This window comes from Triturus cristatus, chromosome 3_2, assembly GCF_964204655.1.
Source record: "Triturus cristatus chromosome 3_2, aTriCri1.1, whole genome shotgun sequence".
Taxonomy (NCBI): domain Eukaryota; kingdom Metazoa; phylum Chordata; class Amphibia; order Caudata; family Salamandridae; genus Triturus; species Triturus cristatus.
In genome coordinates, this window is record NC_140584.1 from 257,496,644 (window position 1) to 257,516,185 (window position 19,542).

The 19,542-nt window shown below is 40.8% G+C and overlaps 1 protein-coding gene across 4 annotated transcripts in view; it reads left to right on the plus strand.

The window, feature by feature from the left end:
- The window catches only part of LOC146857073 (uncharacterized), a 345,333-nt gene that overhangs the window by 267,703 nt on the left and 58,088 nt on the right, over positions 1-19,542 (plus strand). For all 4 annotated transcript variants that reach the window (XR_014979538.1, XR_014979537.1, XR_014979536.1 and 1 more), the window contains one exon: positions 8,871-9,081. Coding sequence is in view for 1 of the 4 variants with exons in the window: in XM_085646799.1 (XP_085502925.1) it covers positions 9,014-9,081 (68 nt within the window). In the remaining 3 variants the exon portion in view is untranslated. The remainder of the gene's footprint in view (positions 1-8,870; positions 9,082-19,542) is intronic.

The following is a 19,542-nucleotide window of genomic DNA, read 5'->3' on the forward strand; positions in this document are numbered from 1 at the left end:
ACAAAGATATGGATCCCAGATTGTAATATGTATGGCATAGCGCTGTGCGTTATAACATACACATCGAGGAAGGCACGTTAGATGGGGCAATATAACCCGTGCGAAGGCAAGTGTGGCATGACCTATTCACGGGGTGGTGTTACAGTGCACATGGGCTAGAGAGTGTCATAGCATACGCACTAGTTGGTGGAATACAACACAGAGGTGTGAGGCAATCGGTGGGCACTGGTGGGTGTAACACAGCATTGGGCTCAGCCAGGAGCACGCTGTGACTCTCAAGTGAGGTTCGTCTCCTTTCCAGAGAGTAAAATAAAAAGTATTACACATCCGGCGGTGGATGTGTTTTTTATCAACCGTGAGGGGGGTTTCTTGCATAGTTTGGTCGAATTTTTGTCAAATCCCCTTTGAATGGCTTGGTGTGCGTGTATATTAAATGTGCCCGTCAATAGCTACCCATGTTTGTATAAATAAACGACAAGGGTGTCTACTTGGAGAGTACCCACCGACGGGGGCGCCGGGATTAGGCACGGTAGGGCGTCAGACACGTCAGAGCTTCACTAGCGGTGTAAATAAATTCCATGTGGATTCATTCTATGCATAGTCGCCTTTTAATGAATATCACGCAAATCGTCATGGTGATAGGTACATACGGTTTGTCCAGCATGTCCTAGGTGTTTCTATAAATATATATTTAAAAAAAAATAAAAAACAAAGGCCGGCCCCGGGGGATGGGGTCCCCGGAGCCATAAGTGGCCTGAGGAGGGGGGCAACGCAGCCCCCTCCTAAAGAATTTAAATTAAAAAAAGGCCATGACCCGGGGGTTGGGGTCCCCGGGGCCAATTAAGGCCTTGGGAGGGCCAAATTAATTTTTTTCCACAAAAAAAATTAGGGTGCAGGCCCTGGGGGATGGGGTCCCCAGGGCCAGTAAATTAGAAAAAGAAGGGGGCCACACAGCCCTCCTTCTTAAAAAAATAAAATAAATAAAAGACCGGCATCACGCTGGAGGCCACGCCTCCTCCTTGCAGCACTCTGCAAACGCGCCCCCTGGCCAGTTGTAAGTTGGGGAATTAATTCCCCTTCAATACTGAGGGTCCCTGAGGGCCAACTAGCCCAACAGGTATCTCCAGTGTGCGCCAGGGAGCTGCGTTGCAGACAGGTGTTCTGAGGCCACGCCCCTTTTTACACCTCTATGCAACGCAGCTCTGTGGCGCTTACTGGAGGTACCTAGTGGGCTAGTTTGACCCTAGGGACCCTTAGGATTCAAGGGGTCTTAATCTCTCAACTTAAACGGCCACAGGGCATGTTTACACAGTGGTGAAGGGAGGGGACGGGGCCTGAGGTGACATGTGCAAACACGCCCTGTGGTGCGTTTTAAGTTGGGGAGATAATTCCCTTTCAATCCTGAGGGACCCTGGGGGCCAACTAGCCCACCAGGTGCTTCCAGTAAGTGCCACTGCTCTGCGTTGCAGAGAGGTGGTAAAGGCCGTGCCCCTTTTTACACCTCTCTGCAATGGCACTTACTGGACGTACCTAGTGGGCTATTTTGCCCCTAGGGATCCTCAGGATTCAAGGGGACTTAATCTCCCAACTTAAAAAATGGCCACAGGGCATGTTTACACAGTGGGGAAGTGAGGGGACAGGGCCTGAGGTGATGTGTGCAAACACGCCCTGTGGCGCGTTTTAAGAGGTAGTTTTAAGCCTCTGCCCTATTATATACTCGGGGCTTACAGAGGAGGTCATGCTGATCACAGGGGGACCCCAACGCATAGTGTTCCCTAGTGTATGTAGCTGTTTTCACTGTATTCTGAGTGTCTTTTAACATAGCACTGGCTCTACGACTGGTTAGTCAGACTCAGTTACCACCAGTATCCGTCTGAAAAAGTTGAGGGTACAGGATGATTTTGCAACAAGGCTTCTTTCTGCTCTTCTGTTTGTTCTTTCTGCTCTTCTGTTTGTTCTTTCTGCACGTTATCCTTCTTCCTGCACTTTTCTTCGTCTTTGAGGACTTCTGTTGCTTCTTTCTGCATTTCTTTTCTTTCTTTCTGTGCATTTTTTCTTCTTTCTTCACATGTCCTATCTCTGTAGGCATAGTTAGAAATTAGCATTTAAAAAACCTTTGAAATTCACTGAAAAAACCATAGGTTTCAGGCACGTTATAGTTGGGAATTAGCATTTAAAAAACCTTAGAAATTCACTGAAAAAACCATAGGTTTCAGGGGCGTTATAGTTATCTGGACTTTTCACTCATACAAAACCATTGAAATTCCCCCGTTATAGTTAGTTCAGCTAACTATAACTCGCGCGCCCGCAATGCACTGCTGATGACGTCACATATTACATCACTCATGACATGGTCAGTGACATCACTCATGACATCACTGATGACATCTCAAATGACATCACTAATGACATCACTGATGGCATCATCCTTGTGATAGTGGCAGGCCTCCTCTTCCCCTAATATAACCTTTGATACACACATTCAAAAATAGAAACTACAATGTTCAAAACAATGGACATACCAATACCAGTTACAACAACCTATTCAGTAATTCTAAGATCCACATACACATCCACTCATTCACCAACAGTCCTATACAGTCACGCATACTTGTACTCACTCATCATATGTACTCATACACCTATACATCCTGTTACACAACGCCACTCATCCATAGTTACTCACACACATAGTCACTCATGCTAATAAAGAATCAAACATCCATTTACTTGCATATACAGTTATACACACACCACCACACTTACTTCTACAGACATTTACACATACTTAGTCTTTTAAACAATCACTTATAGAAACACATACTTATTCATACAGAAATTCTTTCAATCTCTCTCACTCACATATACTCACTTATATACACCAATAGTCACATATACTAGTTTAAAACATATGTAGTTACTCATAAAGACACTATTGAGACAGCCATTCACTCACTAACACACCCATGCACACACTCATCCACCCATACAGTCCTGCACACATGCTGTCTTCAACACATACAAACAGTGAGTCACTCTTTCATGCACCTATGCACTACGTAATACCCCCCACCGAACCATACAGACACTCAGACACTCATACTGATACTCAAAAAACAACTAATAACCTATATAGACACTCATGTAGCTACTCACCAACCCATGCAGCCACTTATACACAAAGTGAGAGACTGATACAGATATTTACACATTTAAACATTACTCACTAAGCCATGTATTCACTAACATACACTTAATCAGTCAGTTATACTATCAATTTTTCAAAAACAAATCATCCATTTAGACACTTATATACCCATTTATTCTTCCATCGATCTTGAGATATACATATATAAAACACATGTAATTTTCAGAAAAACACACATTCACTGGATGATGTCATCAGTGATGTCATTTGAGATGTCATGAGTGATGTCACTGACCATGTCATGAGTGATGTAATATGTGACGTCATCAGCAGTGCATTGCGGGCGCGCGAGTTATAGTTAGCTGAACTAACTATAACGGGGGAATTTCAATGGTTTTGTATGAGTGAAAAGTCCAGCTAACTATAACGCCCCTGAAACCTATGGTTTTTTCAGTGAATATATATATACATATACCTTTGTGAATTTGGCCCAATGTAGTTAAGGTAAAGGTGGGTGTTTAGAGAAGTGATTAAGTGGTATCAGTATGATCTATGTAATTCTGCTGAATGTTTGTCATGTTACAGTTCATGAAAAGATATTCTGAAATATAAATACCAGCACCAAGGAGCATTTAATCACAAAACGGAAGGTTCTTGCCTCACAAGTGACAGAATGTTAGATTGTGTCAAAGGCTTGAACAACAATGGTTAAAAAGATAATTATTTATGTTTCAGGAGCATCATAACCATCAGGTCTGCATTTTTTAAGTGAAAGTGCTCCTGTATGGATTGTTGAGTAAATGAGTATTAGAGAAAATGTATGATTGGCTACAAGAACTTCAGAAATAAATAGATGGGTAGGGGATCGTATTGATATATGGCTGGATGAATGGATAACTGCATGTGTCAACAATGTGACTGCATGTATCAATGGCTGTATGGATGAATGGGTTATTGTATGTGTGATTCATCAATATATGCACTTGCTAACCCACTGATGTACCAACCGATTCCCTCACTCATCCCATTATTCTTTCTCCTGTTTATCCACCCACATATCCATGCAAATATGAATAAATTCACCAATCAAAATCACTTGCATTTCTAACACAAGCATTTGCAATGCAATCGGTCTTGCATTTGTGGACGTTAGATCTTTTGGTGTTGAAAATGACAATGGTTTTTTACTTTTGGTTTTTTATTTGCAGTGGAGTAATCATATCTGCATAGCGCTATTGCCATTTGTATGATCTTGTGGCACAGGAGAACCACTAAATGGGAAATTGGTTATGAGGGAGGGGAGAAGAGTAATATGCTCCCTGGAAAATAAAAATAACAACATCCTGGAAAAATCAAACACTCATAGGGAATGCTGGATTAAGTAAACCATGTGAAATGTAAGCAGGAACAACATGGTTAACTTAACGCTTTTACACTTATTACTCAGAAATCAATTAGTGTTTTTGCCTGAAAAGTTAAGGACATGAATACAGGACTCAGAAGGGAACAGTTTCAATGTCCATTGCTTATATTCTTACAAAACATAAGCAGTATGGTTTATAAAGCCCACATCCCGGAACACAGAGCCGTGGTACACATATTATAAAGTAATATAAGGAAAACAGCTGATAAGATCACATTACACATTTTCCACTCTACGCATCAACATGGTATTGCATTACCTCCAGGAATGGTACACTTCCCCACCCGGGGAAAACAATGTTGTTCAAAGAAAGATGAGAAAACAAATGTAGAGCTTCACTGGCACACTGTTTAAAGTGACTTTAATGTGTGTGGGAGTGAAAAACACCAATGTGGCCTGTTTGCGAACACTCTGTTTTGCTTTATTTAGTTTTTTGTTTATTTTTTGTATTTTGCGCCTTTTTATTCTCTCTGATCAAGGCTGCACTTTGGAATAGAAAAATGTCCGAAAAAGATGACATTTGCAGCAAAAGTGTTTCTTTATTTTTTGGATCCATTTCACAGGGTCACAAATAAAGGAAAGGAGAGGAAAGAGAGGGTAAGAGCCATTTGTTGAAGTCACGTTTTTCAGCAAGTGAGGAGGAGCGAGACAGAAAAAGAGGGAATAAGAAGAAGAAAAGAGGGGGGTGGAGCAGCTGCCTTCGGCAGAGCAGGAGAAGTCAACACTGTAGGAAGGTGGGCGGTGTGAGATGAGTTTGGTGAGGGGGAGGGAGGTGAGGTTCATTATATTGAGAAGGGGGCCTCTACACCATGGTGAGGTAGATAAATCCATGAGATTGGTTGGATTTATTGCGAGTGAACCTAAGACGTGCATTGTGACCAAACATATAAAAATAAATAAAACATTCTTGCTTGTGGATTTAAGATTTTCTGGGTCTTTGTTCTGTAAATGAGTTACATGTACATTTAGGGGGGAAAACAGCAGTTAAGGCTCCCATTTAATTTGTTACCGCAACATTGCCATAAAAAAAAAATCAACCGCTGAAGGCAAGGTGGGGGTTAGGGTGGCAGAGGGCATGTGTCCTCATTTTGAAGAGCTGTTGAAGCAGTGTCTAAAACTCATCTTTGCATTTCAAAGTGAGGGGATTACTACCTATATGAAGCATTATGTTGTTCAGGGATTCAAGCATGTGCAGAAGAGCAGGGAACATTAAACAAGAAGGATGTTGTAACAGGGTATCTGCTATGCAGTTTTTCGCACCAGGCAATACTCTACATCGAAATTATAAGCCTAAGGGCCACAACCCATTTGGATATTCGGCTAGATGTGGAATCAATACCTTTTTTTATTAAATACTTCACACAACGGTTTTATGATCTGTCCGGACACTAAACTTAGTACCCCAAAGTAAATTCTTCAATTTCTTTGTAGCCCAATGTACGGCTAGCGCTTCTCTTTCTATCACAGAATACCTGAGTTTTGCTCCTTTTAGACTCCTAGAAAGAAATAAAATCACATTTACTTCATCGCCTTTTTCTTGTTGGAGCACTGCCCCAAAACCTTTCATGCATGCATCCGTAATTAAAACAGACTTCAACGCGGGATCGAAACCTCTTAACTTTTGGGTATCTTTTAGATGTGCTTTTAAATTGTTAAATTATTCTTCACATTGCGCAGACCAATCAAAATCAACTCCTTTGCATAACAGAGTCCTCATGTTAACACTTTTCTCACCAAATCCAGGCACAAATTTGCTGTAGTATTCAGCCATCCCCAGGAATTTCATTAACTCATCTTTATTAGTTGGGGAGGCTAAATTATGTATGGTTTCAATTAACTCCTTTTTAGGTTCAATACCTTTCTCTGAAATGGTATGTCCCAAATACTTAATTGAAGATTTTTTAAATTTGCATTTGTCTAGTCTGACAGTGAGGTTAAACTGACTGAACCTCTCAAACACTTCTTTCACTCTCAAATCATGTTCTTCATCATTACTACCAAAAATCAAAACGTCATCTTGATATATTTTCACACCAGGTTGATATTGTAACACCTTTTCTAACGCCCTTTGAAAAACCGACGCTGCCGAAACCAAACCAAAAGGTAACCTCACAAATCTGAAGGTACCAAATGGAGTGATAAAGGAAGTGTAATCTTTGGAATCTTTGTCTAACAATATCTGATGGTATGCAGATTTAAGATCTACAGTTGAAAAAATTCTTGCATCTTTAAGTAACCTAAGCATTTCGGATATTTTGGTGAGCGGGTACCTATTAACAATAACTTGCTTGTTTAATGCCCTCCAGTCTATACACAGATGCAAACTTCCAACAGATTTGCGTGCTGCGACTACTGGCGCCAACCATTGAGTCCCTTCAACTTCCTCTTTGATGCCTTCAGATTTCAACTTGTCTAGTTGTTTTTTCATTTCATCTTTCACTGAAAAAGGTACACTGCAAACTTTACTTGAAACAGGCACAGCCCCCGAAACTAATTTGATTTTGTGTGTGCAACCTCGAAGACAACCTAGTTCACTGCTGAAAACAATTGGAAATGATGCTCTGAGTTTGGAAATATAGTCAGCATTATCATCAATAGCATCCACTACATTTACCTTGAAGTTCTATTTTAACAGAATTGGGGGATTGCTATTTGGGTCTAGCATGACACCAAGGTCTTCTTAGTGAAACCACCTCAATATGCTATCACCTTTGTGAGAGACATAGACCTTACCAGCAGGGAATCTTCCTTTGTACTCTATCAATCCTTTGAAGTACCCTATAAGTTTGATGGGCTCGCCTCTATTAGCAAGAGGTTTGATATCTGCTCTAACAGTTTTAACGTTGTCTTTTAAGCACTGGGAATAAAACTGTTTTGATATGATGGAAATTTTAGCACCAGAATCAAATACCATACGAGTCCCTTTACCCTCAATCATAACTACATCAAAAGGTCCTTTTTTACTTTTACCAGAAATTTGTGAGACTATTTGTCCACAATCAAAATCAGAATCATCTTCTGTGTACTCACTTTGGGAGACTAAATTTATCTTTGCTTTGGCCTTCTTTGTTCGACAGGCACTCGTGGAAAGACCAACTTTCTTACATTTCGCACAAGTGCTTTTTAGCGCGGGACACTTTTTGTCATTTGCTAAATGACTAACATTCCCACAACGAAAACATTTGGGTTGAAAGGCATTATCTTGATATGAATGATAACTACTACTCTCAGACTTATGCTTAACATTTTTTTTCATGACATTTCCTTTAGAGCCCAACTCAACTTCATGTACTACTCCACTATTCTTTTCATGCTTTGTAATGATTTCAACACATTTTTGAGAATGTTCTATTTGTTTGGCAATTGTAATTACTTCATCTAGAGATGGTTCGTCCATTTGCCAAATGACATCTCTAACTTTTTGTTTGTTACAGCCAAGCATGAATTGTTCTCTAATTCTCTCCTCGATTAAGGCACCAAATTTACATGAAGAACCTAATTTCCTTAAAGCAGTTATATAATTTTCCACAGTCTCACCATCATTATGACTTCTTCTGCCAAAATGGTACCTCTCTAAGATTGTGCTCACCTTAGGTAAGTAGTGTTTGTCCAATTTTGCAATACATATCTCATATTCATTTAAGGTTGCGTCATCAATATCAGGAAGATGGTCAAAAACTTCCTCACCTTCAGAACCTAGACAATGTAATAACGCAGTTCTCCTGTCTGCACTCTAATTAGTGCCACATACTTTTGCATACCTCTCAAATAATTTTTCCACTTTTGCCACTTGATGGGTGGGTCCCCTGGTGAAGACAAAATGGTGTGGCAACGTTTTGCATTGTATATAGATATATCAACTGAAATTATTATTATGTTGTAGGAGTGGTTCTGAGTAGGAAAAAATCTAACAAAGCAGTAGAAAATTTGTTGTAACTTTTGAAATGTATAAAAATAATAATCCTCCCCTTATTAAAAAAAAAATTGAGTAAGTGAGTATTATCAGAGCAATTGTTTTATCAGAGAAAATAAGATTGTTTAGTTGTCTCTAAAACAATCAACTTCCCTTGAAATAAATGAACATATAAAGTCTTTTCTCCTAACTGTTGTGCTTGTCCCTATTTTCAAATAAGAAATCTGTAGGAAATAAAGTACATAATAACATTCAACCTAGAATGTACATTGCAGCATTGAATATCGCAAATGACTGAACTTGCAATAATATAAATACCCACAAAATGGCAGTAAAGTATAGGATAATCCAGTTACTTGTTTCTTTTCTCGCTTTTTCTCCCGTAGATCACGAGTATATACTTGAAGAGAGTATTGAATAGTAAGAAAATGAAAAATATAGACAATACGCAGAGGATTAAAAATGGCGCTTACGTAATGTTACGTTGCGTGACATGACGTGATTGCAAGGAGATCCATAAAGAAGTCTGATGGCCGAGCTGAGAAAACAATGGAAGAGTGGAATCTCCAAGACAAGAGGAAACTCCCGTATGCAGAGGTAGGCTCCTCAAACGTATCGTAGTTGAATGTACGCTCCAAGTATAGGTTACTTAAAACGGCAATTAAAAGCAAAGTCAGGCAATTTAAAAGTCCAATGCAAAAGCAGCTGCAGAGTTAAGACTGACGATTATTTAAAACGGCAATTACCAAGGACAGTCAGGCAAACAATAGTCAAGTGTAAAAAGAAAAACGGCTGCCAAATCACAAACGGAAATTCATTCTCATGACGTCTAGACAATGGTAATCACTGCAGAAACTTTACATTTCTTTGTATTTTCTGACTCTCATATCAAGTTTAATCGCCCGATTTATAACATCACAGCTTCAGCAGCACGTCAAAGAACAAAGGTTCCAGCTGTAAATTTGTAAATAGTTTTGATGCACCAAAGAAGTAAAACTATATAGGCATCCGCTTTCTTTTGTTAAGCTGCCTAGAGGTTTCCCAAACTTCTTGTCTTGCCACAGTCTGGAAGAATATCTACATGTGTACATAGGACCCGCACCGATATTTCCCAACCTCCCAAGATTAGAAATAATGAGGTGAAATGTGCGGCGGATTGTCCTAATGTACAAACAGAGAAGATAGATTTCTTATGAAATTAATGTTACTCTTCCCCTGGTAAAGTCATAACAAATACCAAGTCAGAGTGTATGAAATTAAGATGAGCCCACATCGAAGCCTTTCAACCCTTCCAATATAAATATAAGGAACAGGTGAGGCATGTGGCAAATGCTCACTTACTCAGTTGCTTGAAAGTGAAGAATGATGTTCTTCTAAAAATGATGTTGGGACAAATCTTCTTCCACCTGGAAACACAGGGTTGAGTTGATCATCCTCGTCGCCAGTGTAAAATTAGGAAAATAACTCCATGGAGAGATTCAGAAGAATACAATGTAAGTTTATTCCAGAGGATAAAATGTCCCATCCATCAGCAAGCAGGAGTCAGATGCAGCTGACTAAGCACAGATCAGTAGCATTCCATCTCCTTGGTGCTACTCAAAGAGAAACATGCAGACAACAGGAAACTCTGATTAAGTATACAGAAACATGTATAACATAAGTACTATATTACAGTCCTCTTTTTGCAGAGCTGTTGAAGCAGTGTCTAAAACTCATCTTTGCATTTCAAAGTGAGGGGATTACTACCTATATGAAGCATTATGTTGTTCAGGGATTCAAGCATGTGCAGAAGAGCAGGGAACATTAAACAAGAAGGATGTTGTAACACACGTTTAAACTCAAGGCAAAGTAAAAGAGCTGATAAGGATCGCATTAAACATTTTCCACTGTATGCATCAACCAGGTATTGCAGTACTTCCAGGAGTGGTCCTTTTCACCACCCGGGGAAAACAATATTGTTCAATGAAAGACGAGAAAATGAATGTAGCGCTTCACTGGCAAACTCTGTAAAGTGTTGCTAATGTGTGTGGGGTTCACTCCATCGGTGGGAAATACATGTACCTGCTAGAGGATGTGCACAGCATTCTGGTGAAAGGAAACCGGGTGCAGAGTCAGCCGCTACCCAGCCGTCCCTGAATGGTGGAAGTGGAGGGCCTGCTGCAGAGGACGGCAGCACCAGACACAAGGGGGAGTGGGAGGAGTTGGAATACTGTTTCAGGTTTTGAAGATCCCGCTCCCAGTCTTGAGTGCCAGCCTTGTGATGGAACTTCAGCTGACAAGATAATCTCAGCTTTCCTGCCCCTTCGCATTGTGAAAACCCCTGAAAATGACACAGCAAAAAGATAACTAGTATGGTATTCACAGGCTGCGACATCGAGTCACAAGCATGGCCTGAGATGACAAACCCTAGACCTCACTGGTGAGCTCTGATACCTTGGGGTGATATTGTAAAAAATGTTATGTCCCAAAAACACATCAATTAAAAAATTGTTAACACAGTTGAGGGTGCACAGCATCTCCCATTGTATGGATGTATTGCGGAGAGATGTAAAAATGAAGTTATGACCAGAAACCAACAGCAACTCAAAAGATGAGCCTTCGGGTTCCGGCCAAAATAGAATGTGAAAAAAAGTGTGCTGCAAGTAAGAGAAATGGCCTGAAGCAAAATGACCCATGTAACAGAGCCAGTCGCTATGGGCGCGACAAGCACACCAATAGGAGGGACAGATGACAGCAATTCACCACACAAAAGAAAGGCAGCTGGAAATGCACAGAAAGGAACCAATGAAAGGCGGTGGGTGTGGCCACACCCCACAGACTGAATCCGGCTCGCAGCGCATGCGCGCTGACTCTAGGTTCGACCAAAAAAAGACAGAATTATTGGCTTTGCAAATTCTTGTTAAGCTTTATATTACAGGTCTTAGTTGCTTTACAGAACTAGCTTCCCCATGAAACTGGCTAACAATATGGTTAGGTAACTATGCTATACAGGTATCACCCTCCAGTGTCATACCCCAACTGGTTTGGTGATCTGTATTCTTTTTGGAAAAGGCAGCCAGTGAAGCAGTTTCATGGTTGCCTTAACAGGTTGGCATTCAGAAACCATAATAACCACTCTCATTGATGCATTTTGACCAGTCTGAAGATGGCTGATTAAATAATTGTAAGCGCATGGTAAAAGGGAGTTGCTAGAGTGTAATTTCTATGGGGTCAATTCACAGAACTAATCTGAGATAAAATCCTAAACTTACTACTTTTGGTATTCACAGAAGGCATTTAGTAGTAGTAAAGTTAGGACCCCTAACTTAACTACTACTAAACTGAAACTAAATCCTAACTTTACTACTACTAAGTGCCTTCTGTGAATACCAAAAGTAGTAAGTTTAGGATTTTATCTCAGATTAGTTCTGTGAATCTGCCCCAAAGTTATTATGGCATGAGTTACAGTTTTGTGGGTAGCAATGGGAAATAACTCAAAGATAGCAAGCGACTGAAACAGTGGTAGCATGGGCAGAGAGGGAGAGATAGAAATCCATCCTGATGCCAAGATGTCTGGCTATAGCAGATGGAGCATGGGAATTCAATGTCCTCAGGCCACCAGATTAGAAAACATCATGAGGAGGAGTCTCAGAAAGCAGGATTCTCTGTCAATCAGCATTAACTCTGTGGTGTATCACTAGTGTCGCTTTCACATCCCTCAGCTGATTCCTTTGCCTAGTTTCTTCTCTCTCTCTCTTTCTTCTCTTGTCTACCCTTCTCAAACTCCTCACCTGTCAAAGTCGGATACAACTTAGCTCCCTCTATCATGTCCGTTCTCCACTTCTTTTGTTGTGCATCAACATATATATTCATTGTCTTTCAAGCTATTCCCTGATATCTTTCCAGCATAATCTGCATGCTCCCAAGCATTGAGCGCTTCATACTGTGTAGGTCTAGGCTGTGGTTTCATCTCATATGAAATCCCCTTAAAATTTTCAATAATTCTCACATTAAATGTACCATGGGGGAAACGCCAGAGCACCTTCTTTGCCATATAATGACCCGTGGTGTTTTCTGGTGGTGCGTCTTTTACCTCCCTAACAGGTATCATCAAATCTCCCCGAATCAAATCTCGTATGACCCTAAAATATTTAATTTTTCATGTCAAATGTCAATAATTAAAATTAGAATTGTTTATTTCAAAACAGCACCCAATAATGAACTCACAATTCCTGTTCCAAATCAAGAACCAAAAACAGCGCTGCACTCCGTAACATAGACAACCAATAGCTGCTCGAGTTTACAACGACCGACCAATGCCAGCGCGGCACACGGTGATGTCAGTTTCACTCCTTGAAGCGGTTCACCCTCCTTTACAATTTTTCCAAACACATTCTCTTTAGCAGTACACAACAAACAATAACAATGTAATGGCAATAAATAACAATTGTCTACTTCACTAAAGAAATTGACAGTAGTCAATCACGTAAGAAATAATTCAGAACAACGCTTTATAAGCTACTCTGACACACATTTGAATCAAACCTCAACCACCGGGGTCTTACCCTGATCAGTATTGTATCTCTTTGTGCAAAAGGTCCACCACACTAATCATACCTCACTCTCACGCATAAAGATAATGTCCCTATCTCACTTGAGTTGTCGACGACATCTCATAACAGACTCCACAAAACCTTAGGAGACAATGACAATACTGTGTCTTGTACATTTTTAATATCATCCCTGGATCTTAGGCCACCCATTGACAACTTCAACTTCTTCACTTGAAACTCTACATTAACACAGCATTCAAAATACCTCCGCCAACCATCACACAACTATCATAACACCGCAAGCTAAGCATAAGCTGCACATGCACAACCCTATTAATACTCACTACTCCGCTGTTTCCACTCTGCCAAAAACCCTTGGAACTCCGTCGGTCCTCCGAATTGAAACATTGGATCTATAGCTGGGAGTGGGAGTTTAACTATTCTCATGTAAAGTCTCTTAACTCCCTATCGCAGTACCTAAACCGTCCTTTGCTACCACCTGAGAACGCATAGAACATGGACTCCTTCTTCTTGGCTCCCTGACATGGACAGCTCTAGGTGCCTGAGGAAAAAAAGGATTTAGGTTCAACTGCAATGTATCAATTACAGTGTAACCCATTTGGCCACACAGTAAAGCTCAGAGAAGATTGATGGGATTAAGTATGGATTTATTACAAATTCAAAGCCAAGCTGATAATAATAATTTGCAAAATATAGTATAAAAATGCAGAATCCCTAGAGGATATCTGACATACAAAAATTAATCCTCAATAACAGAAAATAAATGAGGAATTCTGTGGCTGCTATGCAAAAAATGAGAAACAAAGTCTGATGAGTAGATTGAAAGTTTTGGTCCCCTTGCCTTTACATGAGGTTATCTAAGAAGATCTACAAAACCCTATTCTAAACCAGAAATCAGGAAAGCCCTAGTAAGTCAGAGAAGCAGAGAAAGGTGTCAGCATAGCAGAACTTCTGTAGAGGTTCTCTAAAGGGAAAGAATATTGTTTAGCATAAAGACACACAACAGAGATGTCGCAAAGAGGTCTAAAGGAAATCTGAACAAAGCTAAAGTGCAATGCCCAATTATACCCACCAAAAGAATCTTCGAGAATCTCATGTCACATATCCAATTATTTCCCATCTTCAAACACTAAACTTGGCAACCACACTCAAGACTTCTTTCTTTTGGTCCACATATTAGAACATCCTTGGATTCCTCCTGTCTCCTTATACTGCACAAACAGTAGTCCTACCATATTTTGTTAAATATTCTTATCCTTGCCAAGAGATGTTCATTTCGAATCTCACCATCTCTATCACACAATGTGCATTTCTTTAACCATGTGCTACTGCAACTGCATCTGCAGAGGAGAAAAAAACATTGCATCCAAAGTAAGCATTCATGTTAAAAGTTAAACATTGCAAAATCCAAAAGCTTAAGGCCTTTGTTCAACTTTAGTGCAGTAAGCATTTTGTTACACGTTTTAAATGCAAGGTTACAGACACCTATACAGTTACAATATAGATATAAAGCACTATTCAAATGGTTATATTTTCAGTTATAAAATAAATGGAGAGTATTACTTTAAAGAAATACATGAACATACAAGAAATACAATGTTATTCAAATAGCAAAAATGCAGATATATGTGAAAACTGGAACTCATTCGTACTCATTCGTACTGTAAAGAAAATGTTAATATTCTCACTTATATGAATGTCAAGATTACACAGTGACAGTAGGTGTACTTGCTGTCACTGTTCAAGTGCACTACATTATATTAATAATGTTACATCACATAAGACCATACATACACATTCATGTGGCCTAATTAAACATGCAAGGGTGGAGCCAAAATTGCGCTGCTCCACTTGCAATGCTTTTGTTCATTGCCAGAGAGTGCTAGGCCGCACTCCCACCCACTGCTGCTACTTACCATTTCATTTCCTGGGCCAGTGACTACATAACAAGCGTTCCACTTCTATGATGGATAAAAGTCTTGAGAGGTGGGAAGGCCCCAAGCATCACCATATGCACCAACATCCCCTTGTAACCTGCAGAATATATTTTGATGATCAAATCCCCCGCACACTATGCCATCCACTCTCAAAGTCAGACTATCTCCTTGTTTCCTCCACCACTGACTACATCAACTGCCTGTTGTTTTTTAAAGGGCCGTTGTATGGAGACAGCAATTACTTTTTCCACCCTGAGTCAAACGAACAGCAGCTGGTCTATATGCAGACACTGCAAACAAATATTTCACAAATGTACACCAAGGACAAATACTACTGCTAATCCCCCACCCACTCACTGAGGTGTAATTCTTTTAATTTATGATGATTGCCAGTTTAGCTATATGTCTGGTAGAAGGAAGATGCATGGTCTGTCTCATTCACCCATGTTCTATGCCTCTGCTTTCTATGTTCTAAAATGGCAGCCATAAAGTTAGGTGAAGTAAAAAAAACACTGAATTTCACCAGTTATAGTTATCACAAGTAACTTTGATTCATGTCCAAAGGTAATTATAACTTGCCATGCATAGCTAATTATCCCACATATTACATCACTGATGACATGTTCTGATGTCACTGCAACATTTGAAATGGCATCATTGATGACAAAACTTTGCCTGGCTGGGGCTCAAATTATAGTTACCTAAGGACACGAGTTATAGTTACTTGAGATAAATAACTATTTTCATCTAGCTATAATATTACGTTAACCTTTCATTTTTTCATTGAATATATATAGCAAAGCAATACAATTTCAGGATTGAAATGCAAAATTTATGCAGAAAAGGAAGTAGGGAACCCTGGGTAGTTCCCCAGTTTCTGGTGGAGAACAGCTCCTTCATATGGAGCACTCTAAAATACCACTGACAATAAAAAACTGCCACATCAAATGCTTAGTGTCTGAACGGGTATTACTTTGACTTATACTGGATGCTCCCTTGAGTCTGGACAAAGGTATTCTTTGGCGAGGAGTGCTTAATTTGAGCCGGTGGTTTCCGGTGCTTGACACAGCATTTAATTGTCAACACCTGTACTTGTGACAGTCTGCCACAAGGTTGAGCTGTCTGAGATGACCACAACAACAGTCAATTATTTACCCCTTCGGTGCTCATGACGGCCGTCCTGGCACCCACCCACGGGGGAAGAGCTGGCACACCGATCTTAATGCCCCCATCGGGGAAGGCAGGGGTAGCCTTTCCACTGCCTCCCCCGCCTCCCCTCCCCCCCTCCACATCATTGGAGGTTTCCCTTTGTTTCCTGACGCCGTCGGGGAACAAAGAGGTACGTTTTTCTTCCGGGGAGGGAGGGTTTTCAGCAAAAGAGGCATCGGGGGAAGGAAAAGGGTTTTTCTTTCCCCCGATGCTTATTTTGTGCATTCCTGCTGCACGATCGTGCAGCAGGAATGCCCACTAGACATAGGGATTTTTTTATATTTTTAAATCTGCAATCGATTTACTATTTGGGGAGCGGCCCCTTAGGCGAGGGTCGCTCCCCTTATGGGGGCATTAGTAATTGACTTTGTCTGCCCCCATGGAGGGGCAGATTTATAATTATTTTTTTAACAAAATTGTCCCACTGGACCACCAGGGAGTATTTTGTGGGGAGTGGCCCCTTGGGCAAGGGTCACTCTCCTTTGGGTGCTATATTTTTGGCTGTCTGCCCCATGGGGGGGGGGGGGCAGATCTCGCCTTTTTTAATCTAGGGCCCACTAGGCCACCAGGGATTTTTTTGGGGGGAGAGTGACCCCTTGGGCAAGGGTTGCTCTCCTTTGGGGGCTGGGGCTTGTCATGTTTGGGCCCACTAGACCACCCGGGATTTGTTTGTGGGGAGTGGCCCATTGGGCAAGGGTCGCTCCCCTTTATGGGAGGATGATTGTGGTCATTTCTGTCCTCTTTGGGTGGCAGATGCCACTAGACACACATCTGCACATCTGCCCCCAAGGGCGGCAGAAGCCACTAGACAACAGGGGGGTTTACATTTTTGTGTTGGGGAGTGGCCTCAAGGGTAAGGGTTGCTCCCCTTTTACAGGGATGAATATTTCATTTATACTCTTAGGCCCACCTACCCCTTAGCTTAGCTGGTGTATTGTGTGTGGACTGGTGCATTATTTGAATATGTGATTGTAATGGGTTTTTTTCCTCCTTTTTATTCTAGTGTAAAGCTTTTGATTCCTATTTGCGGTTTCAGCAGTGGTTGTATTGCAGTTTTGCGTAATTGCATCTATTTGCTAAGAAAAACATTTTTATTGTGTTTACTCCAAATGAGTATTATTGTCATGCATGAATGAAGGGGTGTCATAATGACAGCATATTTGTTAGTGTTCTGAGCATGAAATTCTTTGATGTGTTTTGCATTTTCTTATGTGTCATTTCTTTTTCTTTTTTAGTGGGATATTGTTTATCCTTACAGTGTCTTTGTAGAGTAGGTGGGGAGTCTAGCTGTTTATGTTAAGTGATTGGTACAGTGTTGGAGTATATAGGTCTTTGTGATAAAGCTACATTTTGTTGATTTCTTTTTTTACAAAGGGTTTGTTGTTGTTGACTTGTTTGACAAGTTACCTTTATTTGTAAGCATTATGGCTAGCCGTAGAATGAATGCTCAGCAGGTGGTTGGTATGCTTCTTGAATCTTCCTCTGAGCAGGATTATGAGACTGACAGTGCGTCTGAGGGAGAGGAGGGAGGGGAAGATTCAGGCAGTGTGTTTTCTCTCCACATGGAATCATCGGAAGATGAAGCTACTCTGTGCGGATCAAGCTACTCTTGGTGTGGATGAAGTCCCTGTTTTAGAGGAGGACACTGCTGTGCTGATGGTGCAAGAGGCATCTGGATTGCAGCATGAGGCTGCTAGGCTTCCTACTGAAAGTGCTGGACTCTGGGTTGATCCAAACATGTGCAGCCGGTGTTGCCTGCCTTTAGTGGTGATGCAGGGTGTAGAGTGGATTGTGAACATTTTTTGCCTATACAGTTTTTTCAGTTGTTTGTGGATGATGTATTTTTGGGTGAGATTGTTGAGCAGACTAATTTGTATGCTGAATAGTTTTTGAGGGACAACAGTGCCATACTTAGGCCCCACTCTAGAGCTACCCGGTGGACTCCCACAAAACTGGAAGAGATGAAGTTGTTTTTGGGTTTGACTTTATTGATGGGTTTGATAAGGAAGCCGTCCATGGCTTCATATTGGTCTACCAGTCCCTTGATGGCAACGGCCATATTTCCTGTAATTATGACTCGTGATCGGTATTTACTTTTGCTTTGGCGTTGCCACGAGATCACACTGACTGTGACCGTCTTTTTAAGATTCGACCTGTTCTTGATCACTTTGTAGATCGATTTTCAGAGATCTATACTCCAGGGAAAGAAATATCTATTAATGAGTCTTTGTCCTGTTCAAGGGCCGTTTGGTTTTTAGGCAGTACATTCCTAGCAAGAGGGCACGTTATGGAATTAAGCTGTATATGTTGTCTGAGAGTAGGACAGGATATGTTTTTAATTTCTGTGTGTACACTGGTAGGGATTCCACTATTGACCCCCCTGGTTGCCCGTCCACTTTTGGAGTTTCTGAGAAAATTGTGTGGGATCTTGCTAGAGGACTGTTTAACAGAGGCCACCATTTGTACCTTGATAACTTCTAGACTGCTGTGCAATTGTTTAGGGAATTGTTCAAAGTGGACACTTTTGCTTGTGGCACAATCCGCTCTAACCGTAAAGGTTAAACAAAAGAGCTTGTTTGCAAAAAACTTCAGAGGGGACAGTGCAGTTCCTTGCGTAGTGATGAACTACTAGCTGTGAAAATTGTAGACTGGAGGGATGTATTCATGCTGACTACCATCCATGATGAGAGTACTTTACCTGTGGCTGTTTGGGGTCAGATTGCTGAAGTGCGCAAACCTGTGTGCATTTTAGACTACAATAAGCACATGGGTGGTGTTGATAGAGTAGATCAGAGGTTGGAACCTTACACTGCCATTCGTAAGCCTTACATTTGGTATAAGAAGTTGGCCATCCATCTCTTCAATTTAGCAACTTTCAATGCTTTTGTTGTGTTCAAGGAGTGTTCTCCTGTGTCAAAGTTGACTTTTGTTCAGTTACAGGAGTCTGTGATAGGCAGCCTTGTTGTTGTGGAACAGGCAAGTGTTCCTAGGGTTGGAGTGGTGGAGGATGTGGCTAGATTGAAAGATCGCCACTTTCCTGATTTAATTCCTCCCATGCCCAAAAAGCCAATCCCTGTAAGAGATGTAGAGTCTGCTTGCGAAGAGGTGTGTGGAAGGAGAGTCGTATGCACTGTGCCGATTGTCCTTCTAATCCTGGGCTGTGTGTGCCCACATGTTTCAGATTGTATCTCACTCAAAATAGTGTACTGCCTGGTCTGTATGGTTTTATATAGTTGTTCAGTTTAACGTTTGGCAAAAGAATGTCTTTAGTTACTGCTGTTGTTTTTGTAGTTATAGTTTTGTATTTAGTTGTAATTTGTTTGGGTTTTCTTTCTTGTTTAAAAAAACTTATGACGGTG